This window comes from Solea solea, chromosome 12, assembly GCF_958295425.1.
Source record: "Solea solea chromosome 12, fSolSol10.1, whole genome shotgun sequence".
NCBI lineage: Eukaryota > Metazoa > Chordata > Actinopteri > Pleuronectiformes > Soleidae > Solea > Solea solea.
Genome location: NC_081145.1, coordinates 25,682,136 through 25,706,992, shown reverse-complemented (window position 1 = coordinate 25,706,992; position 24,857 = coordinate 25,682,136). Strand labels below are relative to the sequence as shown.

At 40.0% G+C, this 24,857-nt stretch overlaps 1 protein-coding gene across 1 annotated transcript; it reads left to right on the top strand.

Moving 5' to 3' along the window:
• The first annotated feature begins 1,217 nt into the window (after positions 1–1,217).
• Positions 1,218–23,203, top strand: slc7a5 (solute carrier family 7 member 5). Its single transcript, XM_058645538.1, has 10 exons — positions 1,218–2,059; positions 5,911–6,036; positions 15,901–16,006; positions 16,719–16,763; positions 16,854–16,977; positions 17,414–17,517; positions 18,151–18,247; positions 18,417–18,566; positions 19,850–20,027; positions 20,121–23,203. Exons 1-10 carry the CDS (start codon positions 1,519–1,521, stop codon positions 20,174–20,176), a joined length of 1,527 nt encoding a protein of 508 aa, XP_058501521.1. The 5' UTR covers positions 1,218–1,518; the 3' UTR covers positions 20,177–23,203.
• Positions 23,204–24,857: the final 1,654 nt, after the last annotated feature.

Here is a 24,857-nt window from a genome sequence, read left to right as displayed (position 1 = left end):
GATCAAACCATTAAACCAGTTTGGGAAGGTGAGCATTCCATACCGTTAAGTGCTTCTTGGCAGCTGTACTGTACTTCTGGTGTTTCCTTACACACAGTGAGTGATTGTGTAGTGGCTGCTACTACTGTACCTGCCTGAGGATTCAACACCTCACACAGAGGCAGAGAGGAAGTCTAAATTCATGAAAAAGTTTGTGTTTGGGAAAAGACTAAAATAAAAAGCAACACTTCGCAAGTGAGTTCACAGAATATAATTACTTACCAATCAAAGAAACAACTGTAAACACTGTAGTACATATACCAGGCCTGTGTGCGGCACTGTACAGTCTTGTATAAAGTACCTAAAAGGGATACTTGAGTAAAAGTACAAGTGTCTTACCAGAAAAATGACTTTGGTAGAAGTTGAAGTCACCTTTTACAGTATTACTTGAGTAAAAGTATATGACATTGACTGTGCTAGGGTATCAAAAGTAATAAAATGTACTGTGAAAAGTAAAAGTATTACAGTGGCTCAGTGGTAGAGCGAATCATCTTTCAACTGGAAGGTTGTGGGTTAGATTCCCAGCTCTGCTACTAGTCTACATGCCAATGTGTCCTTGGACATAAACCGTATCCCCATGTTGCTCCCGACAACTGTGCTGTAAAGCAGCTGTGAGTGGTCATCAAGACTAGAAAAGAGCTCTATAAATACAGATGATTTAGAAACTTTTAGAGTGTATTTTGTAGTAATGAGTAAAACATGTTGGTTTACAAAATATAGTGTTTTAAGGGTTGCCAAAAATGAGTGTTATCTCCTCAGGAAAATATGAACTAATGTAATAAATCAAGTGAGAGGCATGTAGGCTCATTGTCCCACAGACTTCTTTATAGAACCATGGAGTCTTTTTTTCAAACCGCAATGTACATTTTTATCTGTAGATTATAGTAGTGACTGCTGCAGAGTGTTGTTGTTATTGTCTTTTACTATGCTAGTAAATTTACTAAATTTACTAAATAAATAGTACATTTTACTATATAATAATCATGTTTTTGAGTTGAATTGGGCCCCACAATGTCTCTTGAAACGCACTTGAACTTCCACAAATGGAGGTTAGTGATGATGAAAGGAGGAGGTGGGGGAGGGGCGGGGCGTGTGCCGTTGGGATGTAGTACCGCTGTCTCCCACTAGAGGGCGGAAATGGTCGGAAGTGTTTGGGGGTCACTATTGAGGAGGAGACGCCGAGCGAATAGCAGAGGAGGGCGGGCTGGCCTTGACGGAGGTGGTGCCAACATCAGTGTCCACGGTCCCTTTGTACACAGGCGCAGCAGAGACACGGGGAAACCACGCTGTCTTCTCACACACCATCAACCTCACTGACGACTCCGCGTGGCTGAGCGCAGCCGGCTTCAGGCTCCACACCGCGGACCCACCTGCACTCAGACTCGGGTGAAGCGGGAAGCACAGCGAGTGACGAAGAAGAAGAAGAAGAAGAAGAACAAGAAGAAGAAGAAGAAGAAGAGAGAGTTAACTCCAGCAAACATGTCTGCTTTGAAAAAGAGAAACTCGAATTCCTTTGCGGACAAGGAAGAGGACAAACATGTCACGGAGAAGATGCTGCCCGTCGGGGAGACGACAGACTCCGGGGCTCAGGGAGCCGGAGGGGAGGAAGGGGTCGTCCTGAAGAGGACCATCACCCTGGTGAACGGCGTGGCCATTATCGTTGGCACGATCATAGGCTCGGGCATCTTCATCACACCCACCGGCGTGGTGAAGGAGGCAGGCTCGGTGGGTCTGTCCCTGATAGTGTGGGCAGTGTGCGGCGTCTTCTCCACGGTGGGCGCCCTCTGCTACGCGGAGCTGGGCACCACCATCACCAAGTCCGGCGGGGACTATGCCTACATCCTGGAGGTGTACGGCTCCCTGCCGGCTTTCCTCAAACTCTGGATCGAGCTGCTCATCATACGGCCCTCGTCACAGTACATCGTCTCCTACGTGTTCGCCACCTACCTCCTCAAACCCATTTTCCCCGACTGTCCGGTGCCGGAGGACGGGGCTAAGCTGGTGGCCTGCCTCTGTATCCGTGAGTATGAATCCGATGATGCAACGTTACACGCTGCTGCTGCTGGTGCTGATGATGATGATGATGAGGGTGAATGTGATGATGGCTATGATGAGTCACACTGGAGTGAATCATACTTCCTTCATTTTTGTGTAAACATGTCGAAACGAGCACACCTGTCTGTCTGTGTGTGTGTTTGTGTGTGTGTGTGAGTGTGTGACAGGTGAACACGTGTTTACACACAGTTTACAGTTAATTCACATTTCCTGCCGGAGCACGTGCCCCTGAAACGCGCTCGCGCGCAGCCTCAAACCGCCGTGTTGCATCAGCTCCAGTTGATGCTGCAACCGACGATTATTTTAATAATTAATCGGTCGATTATGTACCCAGTTAATCGGGTAATGCGGTCATTTGGTCCATTAAAAAAAAAAATTCCCCAAACCTCAAAATAAAGATCTTATCTTAAATGTCTAGTTTTGTACAACCAGAGCTAAATTAATCAGTTTGGGGCAGCGACTAACGATTATTTTATTAAAGATTGATCTGTTGATTTATAAAATGTTGATTGGTGGTTCTGAAATGTTTTGTTTTGTTCCCAAACTAAATCAATCTTCAACTTAGAATTATTTTCATAATTAATTAATCTGTCAATTATTTTCTCGATTAATCAAGTGTTTTTTGGTCCATAAAGTGTTCGATCACTGTTTCCCAAACTTCGAAATAATGATGTGTTCCGCTGTCTGGTTTGTCCACAAACCAAATTGATTCAGTATCGATGATTTCTTTGTCAAATGGGGCAAAGAAACCAGAAAATATTCACATTTAAGAAGCTGAAAAATCTGAAATCTTTTATTATAATTATTTTAAAAAAAAAACAACAACTCTAAAATTGAATAAATGATTATAAAAAATAGTTGGTGATTAATTTAGTAATCCTTTAGTAATCCTTGTTGTTTGTCATATGGAGCAAAAAAAAAGCAACCCCTCCAGAAAATATTGACATTTAGGAAGCTGAAAAATCTGTGAGTGCTTGTTTTAATTATTTTTAAAACACACACACACACACACAGCCCTAGATGGAGTTTCAAGACCAGGGCCTGCCAAAGCCATTATGGGGCTATAAGCTACTGCTTGACTGTTATTGATACAAACACTTTAAATTGCACGAATTATAGTTGTGTTATTTACACCAAAGCAGTATCACTCTTTATTTTTAATATTAGAGGGCAGTAAAATCACAAGTGACTGTGGTAATGCTGTACTTGGATTAAGAGTCCAGGTAAAGAGAAACGATGATGACCCTGATGACCCTGATAACCCTAACCAAATTTGAGAATTTACCTCAATGACATATGGATTAAATAAGTTTAAAGTAGCGCCTCTGAGTTTGCAGATAGATAAACTTTTTATCTCGTCAAGTATGTCTTGACATAAATTATTTTAACATTTGTTTGTTTTTCCATTAGTTTAAATTGCAGATTCAAATGAAAACTGCTCTTAAATGTAAATCAAAATGATATTTGTTTATTCTAAATTATGAATATTGATGTAGTCAAATTAGATTTATCTTATAATATAAAGATTAAGAGACTGAGCCATTTATTTCATGGATGTGAGATATCATTCAATTTTTGCATACAGTACAGTTTGCCAATTCAAGTAGGCTCATTTTCCCGTAGACTGCCATTGCCAGTGGAGCTGCCCCCTGGTGGCTGTTTAATATGATTTTACTTCCATGTTTGCATCCACAAGTAAACAAGGGGTCTGTCCGCTGTCTGCACACTTAAAGGAACTCACTTAAAATGTTTAAAGGATAGTTCAGGTTTTTTTCTGGCTATATGAGGCATTGACACACAAGTGCTGCACATTCTGCGAATCAAAGCTTTTTCTGCCTGGAAGGTGAACTAAGTTACCCCTCTGCTTACTCTCACAACACCAAAGTCCACAGTATAAAAAGCATACCTAAGCATTTTTAGCTTCTGCTTTACCTCGTTTGGTATGTTTGTGTCACTGAGAGAAATCTGATAAGAACTGGGACATATGAGTGGAGGCAGAAGTGGTTGAACAACTTTTCTTTGACCTTTTGAGTTTTCCAGCAGGAAGGCTGACTAACTGCAAGAAACGGCAGCAAACACATTCTGAAGATATTGTAGAGTCCAGCAGGTCTATATTTTAGTGCTGAAATAGTTTTTTTCTTTGTTCCTGCTGGCAGAAAAAATCTGAGCCATCCCTTCTAAGTTGGTAAAACTTCCATTAGGATGAAAATGGCCATGAGAGCTGTGAAAAATTGTGAGGTGGCTACTTTTTCCACATAATAAAATAAACTGATGTGTCCGTAGAAGTAGGAGTGGGTCAAAACATCGATTTGGTGATATATCGACGTCCTTCCTCGTGCAATACGCCAGAGCAAATATCGATATTTTAATGAGTAAACGAAGGCGCTCTGAAGTAAACCGTTACATTTCGTTTTCTTCAGTTGGACAGATATCGCGACGTATCGCTATATGATTGTCTTGCAATATATGAATTATCACGGAATCGTACTGTATCGCGATGTTATTGGCATCGTGGACCATGTATCGCGTAATGTATCGTAACATGAGGGCAATTAAAGCTCATCCCAGTTCATCGTTGGTTGGAAAACACTGGTTACATTTTGGTGCGTTTCACAAGCTCATCGTCATCGTCATCATGTGCTTTGTTTTGTGTTGAGTCTTAACAAAGTTAAATCTGGATTAGTGCCTCTTTCAGCCTGTAGGCACCTGTCTGAGTTTGTTGACCTGCCCCCACATACAAGTGAGCCTCCTACTACAACTACACACTTACATATGACATTGGATACTATATACACTAATATAGAGACTATTTATGTGTGTGTGTGTGTGTGTGTGTGTGTGTGTGTGGTGCTAGCCAGTGACCTTGTACCTGAAAATGACTGAAATCTTAATCCAGACTGAGACCACATGACAAGGCCATGGACCAAGAGTAAGGTTATCTGTGCGTGTGTGCGTTTAATGAGTTTTGTGGTGTACATGTGAATTCCTGTGCTGTGGTCGGGGTCATTGGGGAGAATGAGAACCTCTCCGCTCTTATTCTACACACACACACACACACACACACACACACACACACACACACACTGGCGCTGCATTCTTTATGTGGACTCTCATACACATAATGCATTCCATCATAACTTAATGCCTAACCCTAAAACCAATTGTCCTCACAAAGATAGCTTTGCGTGAAATTTGGTCCTCACGGCGTTCTTGAGACATGTAAACACCCACAGGTTTATTTTCGGGCTTCATTGTTTCATGTGACTGGTCTCTCTCGAGGAATTCAGTGTGAATGCCTTTGCTTGCATGCGTGTCTAAGTTTGTGCCTGCTCCTGTGAGTTTGCATGTATTTGTACTTGATCTACTGTTCTCTCTCCACACACACACACACACACACACACACACACACACACACACACACACATACACAGGGCCTCATTGTGCTTTGTCTCGTCCTTTTGTTGTCGCTCTGGCCTGATTTAGGAGCCGCTGAAGGGACCCGCTGCTTTAGTTAATCACTTTTAATGGGGTGCAGGGTCAGGGGCCACTTGTGTGTGAGTGTTCTGTAGAGATGGCTGCGGTACAAGTACTGTACATGTGCACGAGTTATTTGTAAATAAAAAAAAAAAACGCTTTAAAAGCTGTTTTAAAAAGGTGTGAAATTAGTTCTTCATGCGTCTCGTATCATTTCCTCCTCCAGATTGAATAAAGACATTTGAGTTGAGGTTGATAAGCAGAAAAAAAAGGGATGTGACGACTAAGCACTCTTGGATCTCGTCCACCGTCCGTCCTCATCCTTCTGTCTTTTCTCCGCAGTCCTGTTGACCTTCGTGAACTGCTACAGCGTGAAGGCGGCGACCAGGGTGCAGGACTTCTTCGCTGCTGCCAAGCTCCTCGCGCTCGCCATCATCATCATCATCGGCTTCGTCAAGATCGCCCAAGGTACGGTCCGCAAGCAACACGTGGTCACTCACACGTCCCAGAGTCCAGTAACAGTAAATGACTCATCGATACTGTAATAAAACATCTTACATTGCTGCATTTTCAAGAGGAATTATTACAAACTGTCGCACACAAATGAGTTCATTCCATTGAAACAGAACTTACAAGGAATCACAATCACAATTTTTGGATTTCCCCGACATTTGAACACCAATAATAATGGAGTAAAGACACAGCTGCCTTTTTAAAATTCTAAACCTACAGCCACACACACACACACACACGTTCACAATACTGTACAGAAGCACAAAACCACAATGTAGGCCAATCTTTGCCGTGTGAACTGAAGAAGGAAGGGGTTAATTTGGCTTGTGGGTGAAAATTCTTCTCCACTTGTGTTTAGTCAGCAGCAGCGGTCCCTGCTGGTGAACCCTCAAACCACATTATTTCCTATCTGTGGTCACTTACACAAAGATTGATCATACACGCCCAATATAAGGAGAAGAGAAAGACTTTTGCTCTTATTCAGTCTTCTGTAGGTTCAAATATTCTTGAAATCGAAGAGGATTTGTCTTTATCTACAGGATGATGCTTTTGTGTCATCTGAGAGACTGCGATGGCACCAACTCATAAACCTCTTATTCCCAATTTGTGTTTGTGCAGCATTCTGTGTTTAAAGCTCCCATTGTGTCCAATAACTGTAGTTAACTCAGTGCAGCGTGGACTGAGCTTCCCTGGAGTCGTGCCACTCTCGCAAACACTCATTTAAGTCACAGGATGTTTTGAAGTGCACGCCAGAAACAAGAGGCACAACACAAAGGCATCAGACAATGACTCCTCTGAGCTGAACACGGTGCTGTTCATTTAAAATGTACTCATTAGTCACAAAGACGGGACTTGGAAAAAGAACTTGTGTCCCATTCACGATAAACGGTCCAACCACCGAAGGTCTATTAAAGAGAAGGGTCAGTAAGTCTGGAGATGTTAGCAGCAGCAGGCTATGTCCCAAAGGCAGTGTCTTTAGAGTAATGCATGTTTAAACAGTTTCCCAATTATGTTCACAATCTGTTCATCTGTTGTTCAAATGTTCTTTTTTGTCCACAAAGATTTTATTTGTTTGTCGTATGGAGCAAAGAAACCAGAGAACATTCACGTTTAACAAGCTGAAAAATTAGAGCGCTTGATTTAATTATTGGGAAAAAACCGTTTATCAAACGGTTAATAATGGATTAATCAAGTAATCGTTGCAGCCCTGTGATGTCAGCACAAGGACAGCTTTGTTACTGCTGCTGTAACTAAGTTAAACAAAATAAAGTCATTTTACACATTTTGTATTTATTTTGGTCTCTGTCTTGGCTTTTATCTTGTTTATAGTTTCCTTTTTGAATTATTTTTTTTATATTTTATTTTATAATTACCTTTTATTTTAGGGCTGAAACAATTACTCGTATAATCCGATTATTAATCGATTGCTAAATGTATCATCAACTATTTTGATAAACGATTTATCGGTTTTGGTTTTTTTTCATTATTAAAACAAGATTTCTAATTGTTTTAGCTTCTTAAATGTGAATTTTTCCTGGTTTCTTTGGTCCATTTAACAAATAAATTATTAAAACAGCATCATCATTTCCAGGTTTGACAGACTAATCAATATTTTTCCACATTTTCTGACATTTTATGGACTCAACACATTAATCCATTGTGAATATAATTGTTAGCTGCATCTCTACATCAAATATGTTGTTATTGAATTTTTAAACCCTAACACAAAACACTGAACATGCACGACGTCAATAATAGATACGAGCAAAGCACGAATACACGAACACAACAAAACCAGCTTTAGCAACCTTATCTTAAAACCATCACAGTTTACAAAGGACACGAGAATCCGTGAATAGGCCACTATGAGGCAATGAGACAAAACCCAGGAAGGAGAATTATGCATGTGCAGAGGAGTAAGAGGGACGCCTGTCAACATTGCAACAGCCTCTGAATACTAGATCTACTGTGTAACCTGGCAGGTGGTTCTGGAAAGAAAAAAAGCCTCTTGTTCCCCTTTTAAAACTGCACTCTGCAGCTGCATTGGTAGAACTTGAAATACTTCTCCATTTATAAATGTGTCCTCTGCAGCACTAAGTGTTGATATTTAAATTCCCCCTTCTTATGTTTTTTTGAATTGATATTTTATCTGTTGTGTTTTTATTTCATTAGTTTGTTGTGTTCTCTTCATTTCTTTGCTCCACACAACAAAGAAATCATTAAGTGATTGTAGACAAAACAAGACTTTTGAGAACATCATCATTTCCATGTTTGACAAACGTTTTTTTAACGATTTCTGACTTAATTATTTTATAATTAAGTCCTTCTCCACCAGCACTTGGGTTCACTGGGTTCATGCCACAGAAATTAGACAACAGTGTTTCATATCATAGTCCTTAATAAGAAAATTGGCTTAACTTGGCTTTATTTTCCGCTTCCTTTCTTATGATTAAAGGGGCAAAAAAACCTCCTGCTGTTGAGTCGCTGTTTGGGGCAAAGCTGTCGTGTTGCATTTGATTACAGTAAATCCGCGATGATATATGTGATTTTTTAACGGATGTTAAAGGAGCTTTATTTTGAAATTTAGAAATCCTCGCCAATCCCGCTGCCCACTCAGCCGGGAGAAGAAAATGCTCATACCAGCTTTTATTTCCACTCTGACAATGATTGAATTAATGTGCTTTCTGCCTTCTCACACGTTGGTGGGTCGTGTCTGACGTCTGAGTGAGATCAATTACACTGCAGCCAAAGTGAGTCACTGTGTGTGACACGGATCAGCAAATCTTACAGTTTTGAGTTTAATCTTTAAACAAACGGTGGCAATAATCCGTAGAAGGAAACTGACAGCAGGGTGTGTTGTGTCAGACCTGAACTCTGCTGCAAAGCTGTTTGTACTTTAGAGAGAGAGAGAGCGAGAGAGAGAGGGGGAGGGAGAGAGACAGAGAGAGAGAGAGCGAGGCGCCTTTTGAAAACACGAACACTCAGCAAGCATGTTCAAATCAGCCCTTTTTCTTCTGTGTGTTTCCTGCAGCTGTGTTTGCGTTTCCTGTCTGGTTCAAGGACCTCTTAACCTACTTTTTCACAGTTTAACTCAAACTGCAACAGCAAATCTTTGCTCTTTGTGGTTTGTGTACGAGCTCTCAAGGTGTAATATTTGACATCTGGCCTGACGACAAACAAATATCACACATATGTGCACGCGTTCATGTGGCGTCACAGTCCTTCCCATCACAAGTCTGACTATTGAAACAATTAGTCGACTATTCTAATAATAGCGGCGTCTAAGGATGTACGATATATACATACATACATATATATATATATATATATATATATATATATATATATATATATATATATATATATACATATATACATATATGTATATATACATATATACATATATATACTGGCAGCATTGACATGTCACACGTCAGTTAAGAGAGAGAGTGCTCTTCCTTTAGCTGAAGAGCTGCTTGTACATGTTTCCTTACATGAATGGTCTCTAATGCATCATAAGTAACAACTGTCTAGGATGAAAATAAACACAAAACCATGGGGTAATATGACATTTTCCTGTCACGATTATCCCGATAAAAATTCACAATATAATTAGGGATGTCCCGATACAACCTTTTCACTTCCGATACCATACCGATATTGCAGCCTTGAGTAATGGCCGATACCGATATCAATCCGATACGATATCAGCACGAATCATACATACTTGAATGACTTATTTTGTAGTGTGGAATGTTAGAATAGGCTTGATCAAGTGATATTACTCAGCAACAGTACGTATGAGAAAAACTGACCCATTTATTATTAACCAACATACATTTGAACTTTCAACATAAGAATATTGGATTTTTTGCCATGTTAATTTCATACAGTCTATGGTTAATTTCATCGGGAGGAAAGTACCAAGTGCTAATGGGGGTGTTTTCAGAGCACCCGTGTTTCACAGGTAACAGCGTGTCTTCAGAGAACACCCCCTTCTTTTCACTATTTTGGATTTGCCCAACCCACACTGGGTGACTAACTCGTCCCGCAGGTAAACCGCCACCCCCCCCCCGCAGACGTACTTAGCTTCAGGACATTCAGGACACATTTAAAACACAGAAGGCTCTTGGCATGGCTGGTTTTTGGGGTATAATTAACAAAGGGAAGCTGTTGAAAGTCAACAGGTGGCGCTGGTTTATTAAATAATGTTTTAGGTGCTCGCTGTGCGTCTTCGTATCCTCTGATTTCAGAGGTTAAAGAAAAATGTTTAACTTCGGAAATAGCAGTAGCACACACGCTGTTGTTGTGATCATGTTATAGGCACTCCGATATCATCCGATACTCGTTTTTTTGGCTGATATCAATATCGGATTGGGACATCCCTAAATATAATTGTATGAACTGTAAGTCTATTTTTTAAAATAGTAACAGGCAAATCTTTCTGTAAATAATTGTGCTCAAGTTTTGAGCCTTCAATTTGCTGCACTCGAGGGAGGACAAACAAAGCTGACTGCTCCTCCTCCTTCAGCCTCCATGGTTGAGCTGATCCTAATCCCCGCAGCTTCGTCTAATACCTGTTTGGGTTTGTATCTGATGCACGAGGAGTCATTTGACTCATTTGTGATCCTAATCCTCTCCTAATTACTGTATCAAAAAGTCAGCCTTGTTCTGTTGCCACTCTTTGCAAGTTAAACACTGGTCTTTTTCATCAAAGCCGCTCCTGATGACAGTTTATCACAGACACCTCAGATTATCTATAGCTAGAGTCACAGACTGAGCGCGTGGCTGGGATTAAGTTGGGGAAACTCTGTCGTCGGGCTGCTGTTACTGTGAGCAGGTGATTTATGGAAGCGAGAGCAAATATTCACTCAAAAATCTATTAATCACAAAACAACTTTCTGAAATTTAACAGACAAAACTGTTAAAATGGCACAAGTATTCAATTATTATTTCCTGTGACTATTTGTAAAATATTTAAAAAGACACACATCAAATGTTTCATTCATGATTCCATTTATAAATACAAAAAAATTATATCTTTCTAGCATTTAGTCACTTGGTGTTTTTGCAGAAGTGATGGAATTTACAAGATTTCTTGAATGCATCTTAAAGCTGTTCCTCTAAGCTCAACACGCCGTGAACCCTGCATTACTTTCACAAGCTTCTCATGCGCTTGGGTTTAGAATATTTGATAAATAATATTATTATCGAATATTCAAATAGCATTTTTTGCTAGAAATGCCCATCGCGAAAGGATGAAATAAACAAATAAATTCATCATGAAAATAATCATTATTTGCTGTTCCCTTGATAAATGTATTGATTAAAAATACATTTGTCCACAAAGATTAGGGATGCACCGATATGACTATTTCCACCGATACCGATATCCGATATTAATATTGCTGCTATGGCCGATAACCGATATTTACCGATATCGATATATGTTTTTAAAAAAAAGTTTCTGAGATGATAAAAGTTTGTACAGAATGAAAATCATGCAAGCTGAATTTTTGAATGTCTTTCTTTATTTTCAAAACATGTTTTACCTCCAAATAACAAGGTCACATAAGACACAAGTAACCAACTACAAGTAAAGGTTTTTAGAAACATTTACCACTTGTAGCAAGTGTGTAACTAAATTAAAGTACAGTTTAACTCCCTCAACTCACTAAACTCCTGTGAGAAAGTTTGGATCATAAATTACAAACATGAACATAAATAAAAATAATACCCTGCCAAAGTTACTGTAACCGAGATAAGGGCGTCTATACTGGGTACGTAAATAAAGTCAACAACCCTTCCTCCCGGCAACAACAACCGCGCCACTTCCCTTCACAATAAAACTACACAACAGATATGAGAAACAATACCTGACAAGCTCTACTAAGAGCTGCCATAATTAAAAAAAACATGTTAAAATACTTTATCAAACTTGCCAGTATTCATGGCAACCAGATATTTATTCAATTGCAAAACATCGGAAAAGTAGCGCCGACTTGGCAGGTTGTTGCGGGGTTCAATATGCGCTATCAACCGTCGGAACCCTCGGCTGGTCGTCAAGAGCAATCATTTCCATTACCTTGATCGTTATTGCCCAGGCCACTGTCTTCCTTTGGTCGAGTCCCAGCTGCGCTGCTTTCTTTTTGTCTGCTGCCTAATGTTACTAGCGTTAGCTTCCTGCCGTTGTTTGTGTACTTCTGGGTGGCGGTTTTTCAAATGACATGATCAAATTTGTGGTATTGAATGACTTGACGCGGAACCCTCCTCGCATTACCTCGACTTTGCAAGTGTTGCATAATGCTTTTCGCGTATCTTCTATTGACACCCTGAAAAATCGCCCACACCGCTGACATTCTCTCTCCTCCACACACACACACAAACACACACACACACACCTTGTGCTGCGCTTGCGTCACTGACGCTGTCCCCTTCCCGACACACATACACAAACAGCAATTAGACGGGTAAAAACATCGGTTTTTAAAATCGGCGCAGTTTTACTCATTGCACCGATGCCGATATGTTAAAAAATGACGAACATCGGCCGATACCAATATTAATGCCGATATATCGTGCATCCCTAACAAAGATAATGGTTCACTGTTGTGTTTTAGTGGCTGAATGCAGATAACCTGTTTTTAATTAAAATAAACACTCAAAAACGTAGATAAATGATCAATATTATTGGTAAATAATGTAGTTAATTGTCCAACATTCAGACAGTGAGTCCGTCATTAATGTTTCTGATAATTCTGAGATGTGTATGTCAGGTGGACAAAGTTTGAGAATTGAATGATGAAAAACCATGTATGTGTGTTACTATGGTGACGACGAGTAAAGCTGCACACACTCTGTACGTCACTGACACACAACCTACCTGCGAGCGTCACCCTGTGTGTGTGTGTGTGTGTGTGTGTGTGTCTTTGTGACTCATAAACTCACAGTCAGCCAGCGTCTCAGATTAGAGTCCAGTGTAATCTGATTATCTCCACTAAATCCTTCCCTCCTTTCTGAAGGAGGTGCTGTTTTGTGACGTGGGACGGTTCAAATTTAAATTCTGGTTCTGGTGTGTATGTGTGCAAAAACCTGTATTAATTTAATTGTTAATTTTGAAGTGCACATGATTGGACAAAATAGATGCAGATGATAAGGTTATAAGGTTATAAGGTTATAAGGTTGCAAAATTCTGGGAATTTTTGGAAATTGGAAAAAAATTGGAAAAAAAAAATTGGGAAAAAAAAAATGGAAATAAATGGGAATGAACTGGATTTTTTTTTTTTTTTTCAAAATTGAAGGTTGGGAGCTTAAATATAGTAAATAATATGTTTGTAGTCACGTTTTTGTTTTTCAATGAAATAATTAAGCATCGAAAAACGTGCTAGTCTTTCTGTCTATTCTATCAAGTCTGCTTATGAAAAAACAAAATGTTTATATTTGTGCATGACCCAGTTTCTTTAAATTATCCATACTTTGCAGTTAATGCCCATTTTCCAATTTGGAATATTTCCCAAATTTTCAAAAAGGTTCTGGAAATTTACCAATAATTTTTTGAACCCTTCGCAACCATACTGCTCACACGTGTCATTGGATATTCATTGAATATCTAAAAAAGCTCTTTATAAAAAGCTCTTTATCCAAGATAATCCAAGTCAATAGTTAATTTAGTTTAAGAAGAAGGGGAATGTCCTATAAATCTTATAATCTCACTCGGGGGGGCCACAGGGCCTAGCGTTGACTGGATTATAAATGAATTTATCTTTGGCGTTAAGATCGTCACCGTCATGGCTTAATCCAGTGAGGTGAGTCTATTTAGTGTCTGCATACATCCACTTTTATAATAGAGAGAGATTGAACTTAATCTACTGACTTAAATGTAGTTATTTTTTAAAATGTGTGTGTGTGTGTGTGTGTGTGTGTGTGTGTGTATGCATTTTTCATCGGGTGTGTGTCTCACTTTCACTGCCTGGCACTAGTATCATGTGACCATCTGATCACAGTTTCCTGACCAATGCGGTGGAAGGTTTACTGAATATATCTGACCTTTTATAATGGAACCCGACGTCATCGACTGTAACGTGTGTTTGGTCTTTGTTTTGTCTACAGACCAAAATGACGGGGTGAAGAAACTAGACCCTGAGGTCCCTGCACACTGTCGGTGTGTGGGATGGTGTGGACGCGTATCTTTTCTCTTGGTGCAGTGATCAGGCTTTTCCCTTGTCACACAGAGGCTTATGGTTGACTCTCCCAGTACCAACACTGCCCCTGGCTGTTGGTTTAGCAACCAGCACTGTGTCTGAGAATGTGTGTGTGTGTGTGTGTGTGTGTGTGTGGGGTGAGTTTGTCTGGATGGAATGTTGCACAAACCAGCAGAAGCTTGTATGTCGTCAGACAAAGAGCCGCAAGTAAAACTGCCTTAAATCCTCAAAATGGGCAAGCAGCAGCAGCAGCAGCAGCAGCAGTAGTAGTAGTAGTAGTAGTAGTAGTAAAAAAACAGTTTCTCCTCCACCTGCTGGTCCAGCGTCTCCTCAGGTTGATCCACAGTCTGAGTCTCTTTTGACTGTGTCTACATTCGTCTGAGCTTGATTAAATTCTACATTTGTGGCAGGGATCCCAACAGGGTTCCCATGGGTCCTTGAAATCGTTGAGTTTGTGGATTTGAAAAAAAAAGCATTCAAGGCCCTTGCAAGTTTTTGAAAATTGCCCTAAATTGACGTAAGATTCCGTGCAGAACAATGAGTGAGTAAAGTTAAGCAAGAGAGACCAAATGGAAAAATTCCAAGATCTCTGTCTCACCAAAGAAAATTACAAAGACTGACGTTGACCAAGATCCCAAGGAAGAACATCCCTTCTCCTTTTTCTCCTTTTTCCTGGAATAAACCATAAAACCAAGTCTCTGTTGTGTCTAGAGATGTAACGATATGAAAATTTCATATCACGGTTATCGTGACCAAAATTATCACGGTTATCAATATTATCACGGTATTGTTAGATGTGTTCAACATTTTCCAAAAGTACTGCACACACACACTGAAATCTTTTAACCAAGTTTTATTTAAAAAAAGATATTTTATATTATATGATTATTATTATTATTATTATTATTATTATTAATAATAATAATTATCATCTGACTGACTGACACACACACACACACACACAGGTCCTCACTCTGTGTCGGATAATAATTAAGTAGCAGCGGTCGTACACAGCATAAAAATAAAATAAAAAAACACAGAAACAAACACATTTTGGTCTGCTACGGTACCTGTCGTCTGCACACTACTCGCTTTCGCGAGACAAACCATGACGTTTCCCACTATTCCGAAATCCCGTTTTTGTTGACTTACCCGCTGAAAAGTTGTGTGTGGTGGTCACGGAGATGGCTCATCATATTGGAAGTGGCTTCGCGCCGCGAAGTTCGCGGAGATTTTTTTTTTGCATTTTCTGCACAAGGATTTATTGTCTTCAATTATTTTACTCTCAACATCCTTTAAAAATACAAAATATGCCCAGATTTCTGATCTTACGGGGGGTAATCTCTGGAGCGCAGGTGGCTTCAGCCGTGTTGTCGCTGGACAGACAGTGCAAACTGCGCATGCGCGCCCGCTTGAGCGAGTGCCGTTCAGGTGCTGCTGCTTCTCCAGGATATGAGCAGTATCACTGTGAGTTTTTCGGTAATCAGTTGCGGTAATCAATCACGGTTTTAACGATAATTAAAATTTGAAACGGTATGATAACCGTCGGGAATTTTACCGCGGTTTATCGTCATACCGGTAATCGTTACATCCCTAGTTGTGTCGTTGTCTTCTCCAGGTGGAACAGATGAACTTCTTCCAGAGAATTCCTTCCAAGGCTCCCACTATGACGTTGGGAAAATTGGCCTGGCGCTGTACAGCGGTCTGTTTGCCTACGGTGGTTGGTGAGTCAAGGCTTCTACTGCACTTCCCGTCCAATATTTTGTTAATTTTCAGTCATGATTGAAGGACTGAAACAGACGTACGTGGATCATTAGTCATTTTACAATAGTTAATATTAATATTATAGTAAGTAATATTGTCTTCCACTAAAATAATAATATTATGATAGTATCAAATCATCAACCTGCCTTTTTCTTGATAGTTCTTGCCTCTGTGAATATAGGAAGACATCGTAATCCTTGATTCCTGTGTTCTATGGAGCAAATAAACCACACAATATTCACATTTAAGAAGATGAAAACACAGAGAACTTGTTCTAATTATTAAAAAAAAAACATTCAAAACAATTAATCAATCATCACAGTGTTTTCTGATTCATTTAGTAATTAGTTAAGTCAATATTTTAGTGCATTTTCCACAGGTCTAGCTATATAATATTTATAAATATCTAATATATATATAATAATAAATAAATAAAATAATAATAATAAATAATAATAAATATGTATAAATAAAAGTACATATTTGTGTCTGAAGGACTTCGTCTGCCATTATGTTAACCTAAAACACTCACACTTACACCCCTGACGCACTAAAATGTCCTAATTGAAATAGACTACAATGATTTAATGATTTAATGAAGCATTTGAAACTATATGTAATACACTTGTTTTTCAATGTAAGTGAAACTGTCTGCCTCTCTCTTTCTTCCAGGAACTACTTGAATTTTGTTACAGAGGAAATGATTGAACCTTTCAAGTGAGTTTCAATCATTAACCTAATATAATAATAATAATACAGACGCGTGTGTTGAAACTCCCTCCCTGTTTGATTGATTGTCTTCCTCAGAAACCTTCCCAGAGCCATCATCATCTCTCTGCCCATAGTCACAGTAGTGTACGTTCTGACCAACCTGGCGTATTTCACCACCCTCTCCCCAGATGAGATGCTCAACTCGGAGGCCGTCGCCGTGGTGAGTGCAGCACATCATACACTCGTGTTGTGTTTAAAATCATGGTTTTTAAAACCACAGTGAACTGGTTTCTTTAACTTTTACCTCAAAATCTTAATTTTCAATGATCTAACATTAATTGACTCATTTGAAACCGTAATTGCTTTGAATGTTTTCTTTCAAATCTGTAAAATATAAGCTTGCAATGTCAGAGACTGGAGAGCTTTTGTTCCAATAATAAGTTTATTGAATGAAAGAATGTACAAGTTGTAGAAGCTTAAGAAGCTCGTCTCGTTCACAGAACTGACCGACAAGCCCGACCAGTATTGAAATCATTTACACTCACATTTTTGTAGCGTGTATACACAACACGCAACAGGCTTCTGAAAATAGGAGAGAATTGTCACTCTCTTTGCTGATGATGCTCGACTCAGTGTCTCATGTCGGTGTCCCGCAGGATTTCGGTAACCGTCACCTGGGTGTGATGGCCTGGATCATTCCGGTGTTTGTCGGCCTGTCCTGCTTTGGATCAGTCAACGGATCTCTCTTCACGTCGTCCAGGTAATAAAAAAAGAACCTGGAAACAGATAATCAACACAACGTGAGACAGCCTTCCTACGGGTCCTTGAAATCCTTAAAAATTCAAACATGGGTCATTGAAAGTGCTTGGATTTTCTGCAAGAAAGAAGTGAAGTTGATATTTAGGTTAATGTCTCCCTTATTTGTTACAGCGCCACCTACTGTTTCACTGTTGATGTGCGTAGTCTAGGCCTACGCTGAACAAACTTGGAGTTATAATTACTAGCGGTGTTGTGGACACTGTCCATTCCATGCAGACGCCGTGACGCCTGGGCAATGAAAAATCCAAAGTTACAAATTCTGGCTCAATAAAAGTGGACGCCATCCTCCCATCTTAAGCTGTGTCAGCTCATTCGGTCCTTGAATTTGAGGGCTTTGGTCCTGGAAAGTCATTGAATTTGATGTCAACCAAGGCGTGGGTTAATTAAGTGAATTGTCACAGTGTCTGTCCTTTAGTCAGATGTCCACACTGACACAGTTGAGCTTCCTAGAGCATCTTAATGCATTTTCTTTGAGTTCTGTTGAGTTCAATAAGCTCTAAATAAAATATTTAATTGATTACGTTAGTATCTCACATAGTTTGATAAAGAGTTTTGTTGTTTTTCCCTTTCCCAGGTTATTCTTTGTGGGCTCACGGGAGGGTCACCTGCCCAGTCTGCTGTCCATGATCCACCCCACTCTGCTCACCCCACTGCCCTCGCTTCTATTCACGGTGTGTATTTTCTTTATAATCACAGTACGAGTGGGACATAAATATCGTATATGTACGATAATATATCATCGTCCTTGTGACTTGTGACAAATGCATGAAAACAAGATGATTTATCCTCTTAATAAAGTTCCAAATACTTAAACACAAATCCCTCTTGCGCTCGCTCCAGTGTTTGATGACGCTGCTGTACGCCTTCTCCACCGACATCTACTCCGTCATAAACTTCTTCAGCTTCTTCAACTGGCTCTGCATCGCCATGGCGATCATCGGGATGATGTGGCTGCGTTACAAGAAGCCAGAGATGGAGCGACCCATCAAGGTGAGCCAAAAAAAAGTGAAACGCAATTGGCAATTTAAGAATCGGGACAACTGCATGTGTGTCTTTGTCTTTATTTCCCAAACTAATGTGGAGAGTTACTCCCACACAGCTCTCACACACACACACACACACACAGACAAGTGGACACTGAATATTCAGCATTGACTCCCACTTAAAGTTAGCTTTGGCGACAGGAAGTCTTTCGTCTTTGTCTCGCTCAGACAACGGATTCATTCAACAGCGCTCAGATGAACAGAGTGAGCTCAGATTAAAAGATGGAGACGCTGGATGCTTGTCAGCTGGTGTTTAGGCTTGTGTGTGTGTGTGTGTGTTGTATTTGTGGCTTTGTGAGGACCAAAAATTCGTATAAACGAGTGAGATGGTCCCATTTTGGCTGCTCCCCACTTCTTTAAAGGGCTTTTTGTGGGGTTAAGGCCTGGTTTTAAGGTAAAAGTTAAGGTTAGGCAATTAATTGTGCATTTGCATTAAAACATTTGCTGCATGACACATGACACACCGCAGACAAATGTGCTATTGTTCCATGTTTGCATGTGAGGGTGTGTTTAATCACGTTTGATGCAGTGTGTGTGTGTGTGTGTGTGTGGTTGATCTGTTGTTCAACACATATCAGTAACCAGTCAGCGTAATGAAACCTCAGGATTGAAGTATCACAGTGTTATCATTTACATTCACTGCAGCAGAAAAGGCTTTGAACCATGAAAACCAGCCACGTACAAGTGCATGGATTAGGGATTATAATTCATCTATGACACATGAGTGTATGCGGAACATGCTGGGGATTATTTTAGCACTTTAGAGTCTCTCAGCTCATTGTTTTTTGGGATCCTAACCTGTATCTACACAGCTTTGACTTATTTGTTCTTATTAATTTGACTGTAATTCTTGCCAAATGAGAGTCACTCTCACCGTGGCATCACCCGCTGGTTTGTGAATCGCTCTTTTGAAGCCTCGAGTTTTGCAGTAAAGATGGTATATGCAGCTTTCTGGGGTCTACTGTACGTTTTAAGGGAATATATATATATATATATATATATATATATATATATATATATATATATATATATATGTATATGTGTGTGCATATACATATATATATATATGTGTGTATATATATATATTTATATATGTGTATTTATATATATATATATATATATATATATATACATACGAGCTATTTTAGGAAAAAGGATTATGACATAATCCGACAAAGGGGAAAAGATTGTGTGGGCGGAGCCTCAATCTCTCCTGTCTTCTTCCCTCAGGTAAATATTCTGCTGCCAGTGACCTTCGTGATGGCCTGCTTCTTCCTCGTCGTCGTCTCCTTCTGGAAGACTCCCAAAGAGTGCGCCATTGGCTTCGGCATCATCGCCACCGGTCTGCCCTTCTACATGTTGGGCGTGTGGTGGAAAACCAAACCCAAGTGGCTGCTGCGCGGACTCTGTAAGTGCAGAGCGCACGTCTCACGTTGAGTTTGAGCTTGTTTTTTTTTGTTTTTTTTACACGTGGTTAAACTTCACTCCACTGTCTTTGCAGCTTCGACGACAGCTCTGTGCCAGAAGGTGATGGAGGTGGTGCCTCAGGAGTCGTAAAATAACAAACAAAAACAAAAGTGTCCTCGCCTCAAACTTCAGCCGGCGACCCCGATCGGATCGATGTATGAACTGTGATCTACGGCCTCCGACCTGACGGCTGATGAGCAACGATCTGTGTCGACGCCTTTCAACTCTTTCTCACTATCTCTCTCACACACACACACGCGCACACACACACGCACGCACACACGCACACGCACACACACACACACACACCGATGTCATTGGGAAGAACCTGATATTCTGTTGCTCTTTGGTTTATGTTACATTTGTTTAGTCACTAACTGTAGAAGAAGAAATATGCATCTTTACTGTCTTTTTTATGATGCATTTCAACTTACTGGTTTGTTTGTTTTTGTAGATAGAGGGTTCCCACAAGTCCTTGAAATCCTTGAGACTTTCTCAAGGCCCTTGAAAGTTTTGGAAATTGCCCTAAATCGACATTGGGTCATTGAAAGTGCTTGCCTTTTGGTGCAAGAAAGAAGTGAAGTTGATATTTAGGTAAATGTCTCCTCTGTTTCACGCCTATGCAGACCAAACGTCGGTGTTGTGGACACTGTCCACTGTCAACTGTCTCTCTCTCTCATAAATGAGGACGGAACTCCAACATCTGTCTCACCAAAGACAATTTACAAACACTGACTTTGACCCACGATCCCAAGGACAATCACTTGTCCAGATACAGAATGAAAGTGGACGCCATCATCCGGAGAAGTGGCTCCTCCCATCTGAAGCTGTGTCGGCACATTGGGTCCTTGAATTTGAGCGGGGAATTCGTCCAGGAAAGGCCTTGAAAAGTCCCTGGATTTGATGTCAACCAAGGCTTGGGAACCCCTGTAGAGATAACTCCATCGTGAGAGAGACGTGTTACATTTAGGATAATCGTGCCTTACCGGGCAAGTGAAGAACTGCCGACTGTGACAAAAGTCGTTCACCCGCTTCACCCGCTTCACCCGCCCGTGAGCTCGCTGCATTCTTAACAACTTTTTAAGTTTTTGTTTGCATTTATGTAGAAGTCGTCGCTTTGTTTTCTCAGACCACTTCCGTTAATAGTCCTCAAGTTCGTGGTCGTTGTCCTTACACTACTGAACTTTAACTTAACTCTCCTGCTGTGAGGAAGTCAGCGAACGTTGAAGGAATAAGATTTTACCTTTTATTTTTTTTTTTTTCTCCGTCGTGCAGTTCAAGCCGGTCATATTATGGTCCACTCGTGGTTAAATCAAATCGCGCCCCTTTTTTTGTCGTCAAGGAGGTTCCGTTAGAAAATGACACTGTGGGAATTTACCAGATTGGAAAGAAAACCTTACGCTTACTCAAAATCTGGATGTGTGTTACTAGAATCTCTGATCTGAACAGTTAAAGAAATGTTTACACTCCACTCTTTTCCACAACGTTAGCAACACTGAAACTCACACTGTTTTTCTTTGAATACTTACTGTAATGGAGCTCTGGACCTCGGGGACACGCACAGTGTCGGGTCAGCAGTAGCAGCAGCAGCGTGAGCAGCAGCGTGAGCAGCAGTGTGAGCAGCAGCAGCAGCAGTTATTATCAGCAGTTAATGAACCACTCCTTTAAGACCTGATGTGGGGGGGTTAGGGTAAGGGGGTTGTTGTGAGGCCTCTAGGTTGTGTTGTGAAGGTTGTATTTGTAACCTCTTCAGGACATTTGTCTGGCATAAACACGGACCTCGCCAGGACCAGTCGTCCACTCATGAAGACCGAAACCTGGTCCTAATGAGGCACAACCTCATTTTCTGAAGCTGGTTAGGGATGATGCTTAGTTTCAGCTGTTCAAATTAATGCAAGTCAATGCAGTGTCCTGAAAAGAATAGCTGTGCACACGCGTGTGTGTGTGTGTATTTCTGTTTTCTTGTATGGGTATCTTTGTGAGGACCAGAAAATGTATAAACCATTGGGAGTGAGACTGATCCTCAAGTTTTATTGCCCACATTTTGACGGTTAAGACTTGGTTTTCAGGTTAGAACTGGGTTACGGTTAGGCGTTTAGTTGTGATGGTTAAGGTTAGGGTAAGGGGCTAAGGACTACATCATGTCTGAGTGTCCACACCAAGACTTCTTGTACGTACATCTTTGTGAGGACCAAAAAGCTTATAAACCACAGGAATCAAGGACTTTTATTGTGAAAGTGAGGACATTTCATGTTCTGTTGCCCACATTTTGAGGGTAAAGACTTGATGCATCATGTCTTGAGTGTCCTCACTACAACTTTTGTATGTAGAGGACCAAAAAACTTGTAAACCACAGGAATGTAGGACTTTTATTGTGAAAGTGAGGACTCTTCTCTTGGGTTTATGTTAGCGTTGGTTTAACGGTTAGATTCAGTCACTTAGTTGTGATGGTTAAGAATGAATTATGTCTTTGTCTATGCGTGTCCTCATGAAGAATGCTGTACAAGTGTGTGTGTGTGTGTGTGTGGATTGTTAATGTGCTTGAGTACATGGAGAAAAATCCTCAAAAGGAAATGAGAAAAATGTTTTTTTGTTTTTTTTTGGCGGGGGTGGGCGGGGTTGAAATGTCAAGGGAAAAACATCAGATCTCAATATGAACTTTTCTTCTTCTTTTCTTTTTTTTTTTATCCGCACACATCATTCCATTTTTATTTCCTCACTCCTCCAGAAACAAGAGTTACTGCTGTATTACTAACGTCCACCCTCGTCCTGCAACGGAAAAAAGTACGTGACCATGGCTCCGCCGTATCCATAGCGACGGTGACTTGCGACGCGACTCCCTGCAGAGGGCGGTTTGGAGTTGTTGCCATGGAGACAGAATGCAGGACAGGTTTAATGTGTATGTCTTAGCACCAGAAACTTTTCTAACACTCCAGCCATCGCGCTTCGTCGGTGGCGGGGGGGAAACTAACTTGATTTAGGATTTAGGATTTAGAAAGCTAATTTATTTATTTTTTTAGGAAACTTTTGTTCGTTTATTGTTTAGTCACTTTAATGTGGTTTACAGGACATTTTGTGGAAAGTGCTTTATGAATAAATCTCAAGTTTTTTTCCATCCTTGTGACTTGGTTTTGACTCTTTTCTCCAACAAGAAAGTAGCAGCCGATTTGTTTCACTCTTATGCCTTTTCGTCATACTTACTAATATATATTTTTAATTTTTTATTATTTAAGTGGCACAAACAAGCATTTGTAACATTGTTTCTCTATAACTGCGGTGCTAGTATGGTTAAATGTATGAAAAAACTGTGATAATCTACTTTTGTCTCTGTTAATATTTTATCTTTTTATTATTTAATTTTAAATTGTATAGAACCGGGGTCTCAAACTCAAATGACCTGGAGCCAGAGGTCAAACTTTCGCAGGGATGTGAGTCGGTATCGGTCCGATACTGGTCAAAATCACTGGATCAGATATCGGAGAGATAAAAATGTAGAATGAGATACAATCCAAAAATCCTCCATGCTTCATTATGCATAGACTGTAAAAATGTAAATAAAAATCAGCAAAAGCATTTTAGCTGCGTCATGTTTGTTTATTACAACACTATTTGTTACTCAGTTGGAGGATTGTGTCTTTAAAATGACTCGGCACAAAAGTGTTAAAGCTTTGGTCTAAAATCGGAATAATATCGGTAGATCCACAAGTTTTTTATATCGGTATCGGGACGTCCACACTTTTTGGGAAGTGTTCAGTAAAGGTGGGCGTTATGAAGATGATATCAAACATATTGCAATAACAATATTTTTGATGATTTCACAGAATTTCAAAACAAGTCTAGATATGGAAAAAAATTGAAAAATAAAAATGTATTTATGATGTAAAATGAAAAAAAATATAGGTCAATAACTCATTATAATTTGGTATGAAGTGGTGGGCCACAGGAAATCAACAGGAGGGCCGCATGTGTCCCGCGGCCCGCAAGTTTGAAATTTTAAATAGTTTAGTCTGCATTTATGTTTATTACTGCCACTTTATTGCATAGTAATTTAATAAAGTCTTGACACTAAATAAGACATTAGTTTTGTGCAGTTCAAAGATATTTATATATACTTTATTATGTTAATTATAATGAGAATAATATACTTGCTCCTTTCAGTGTTCTTCTCGCGCTCGGTTCTCCGCAGAGAGAAAGCGCTGGCGAGCCCCGCTGTCCGTCAAAGACCTTCAGTCATATATAAATTCCTTCGTCCCACTTCCTGTTCCCACGTGTATGGAATTCGAAAACCTCCTGAAACGCCTCGTGTGCGAGACCTTTACTGTGTAGACATAACCCTCTACACAGCTCTCTGTATGTGTACAATGGCTACTTTATCTTAAAAGTCAAAGTTAAAGGTTGTAAAGTTGTGTTTGTTTATTTTGAGTTCATTCTGATGCAGTTATCGAAGCATAATAAGACAAAGAAAAGAAAGCTTAAACAGTATTTGAGTGTTTTCTGAGGCTGAGTTGGAGCCTGTGCCACCAAATATAGTTCAACAAACAAACAAAAAGACTGCAAAGATTAACTTTGGATAAACACACATCTCTACTAACGAAGCTTGTCAAAACTGGTTCATTTGTTTACTCACTTCAGGGCTACTTAGTACAAACAGCATCAACAGAACCATGAATAAAGTACAGTGGGGATATGACGATTATTCGATAAATCCTTTGTTGAGTGAAAGTTTTCAGATTTTTCAGCTTATTAAATATGAATATTCTTCTGGTTTCTT

What these genes read in the sequence shown, in the direction of transcription:
- slc7a5 (XM_058645538.1), top strand. Translation starts at nt 1,519, where the DNA reads ATGTCTGCTTTGAAAAAGAGAAACTCGAATTCCTTTGCGGACAAGGAA. An exon ending in GGTGGCCTGCCTCTGTATCC is followed by an intron (nt 2,060 to 5,910) that starts GTGAGTATGAAT and finishes TTTTCTCCGCAG; the next exon opens with TCCTGTTGACCTTCGTGAAC. An exon ending in ACTCGGAGGCCGTCGCCGTG is followed by an intron (nt 16,978 to 17,413) that starts GTGAGTGCAGCA and finishes GGTGTCCCGCAG; the next exon opens with GATTTCGGTAACCGTCACCT.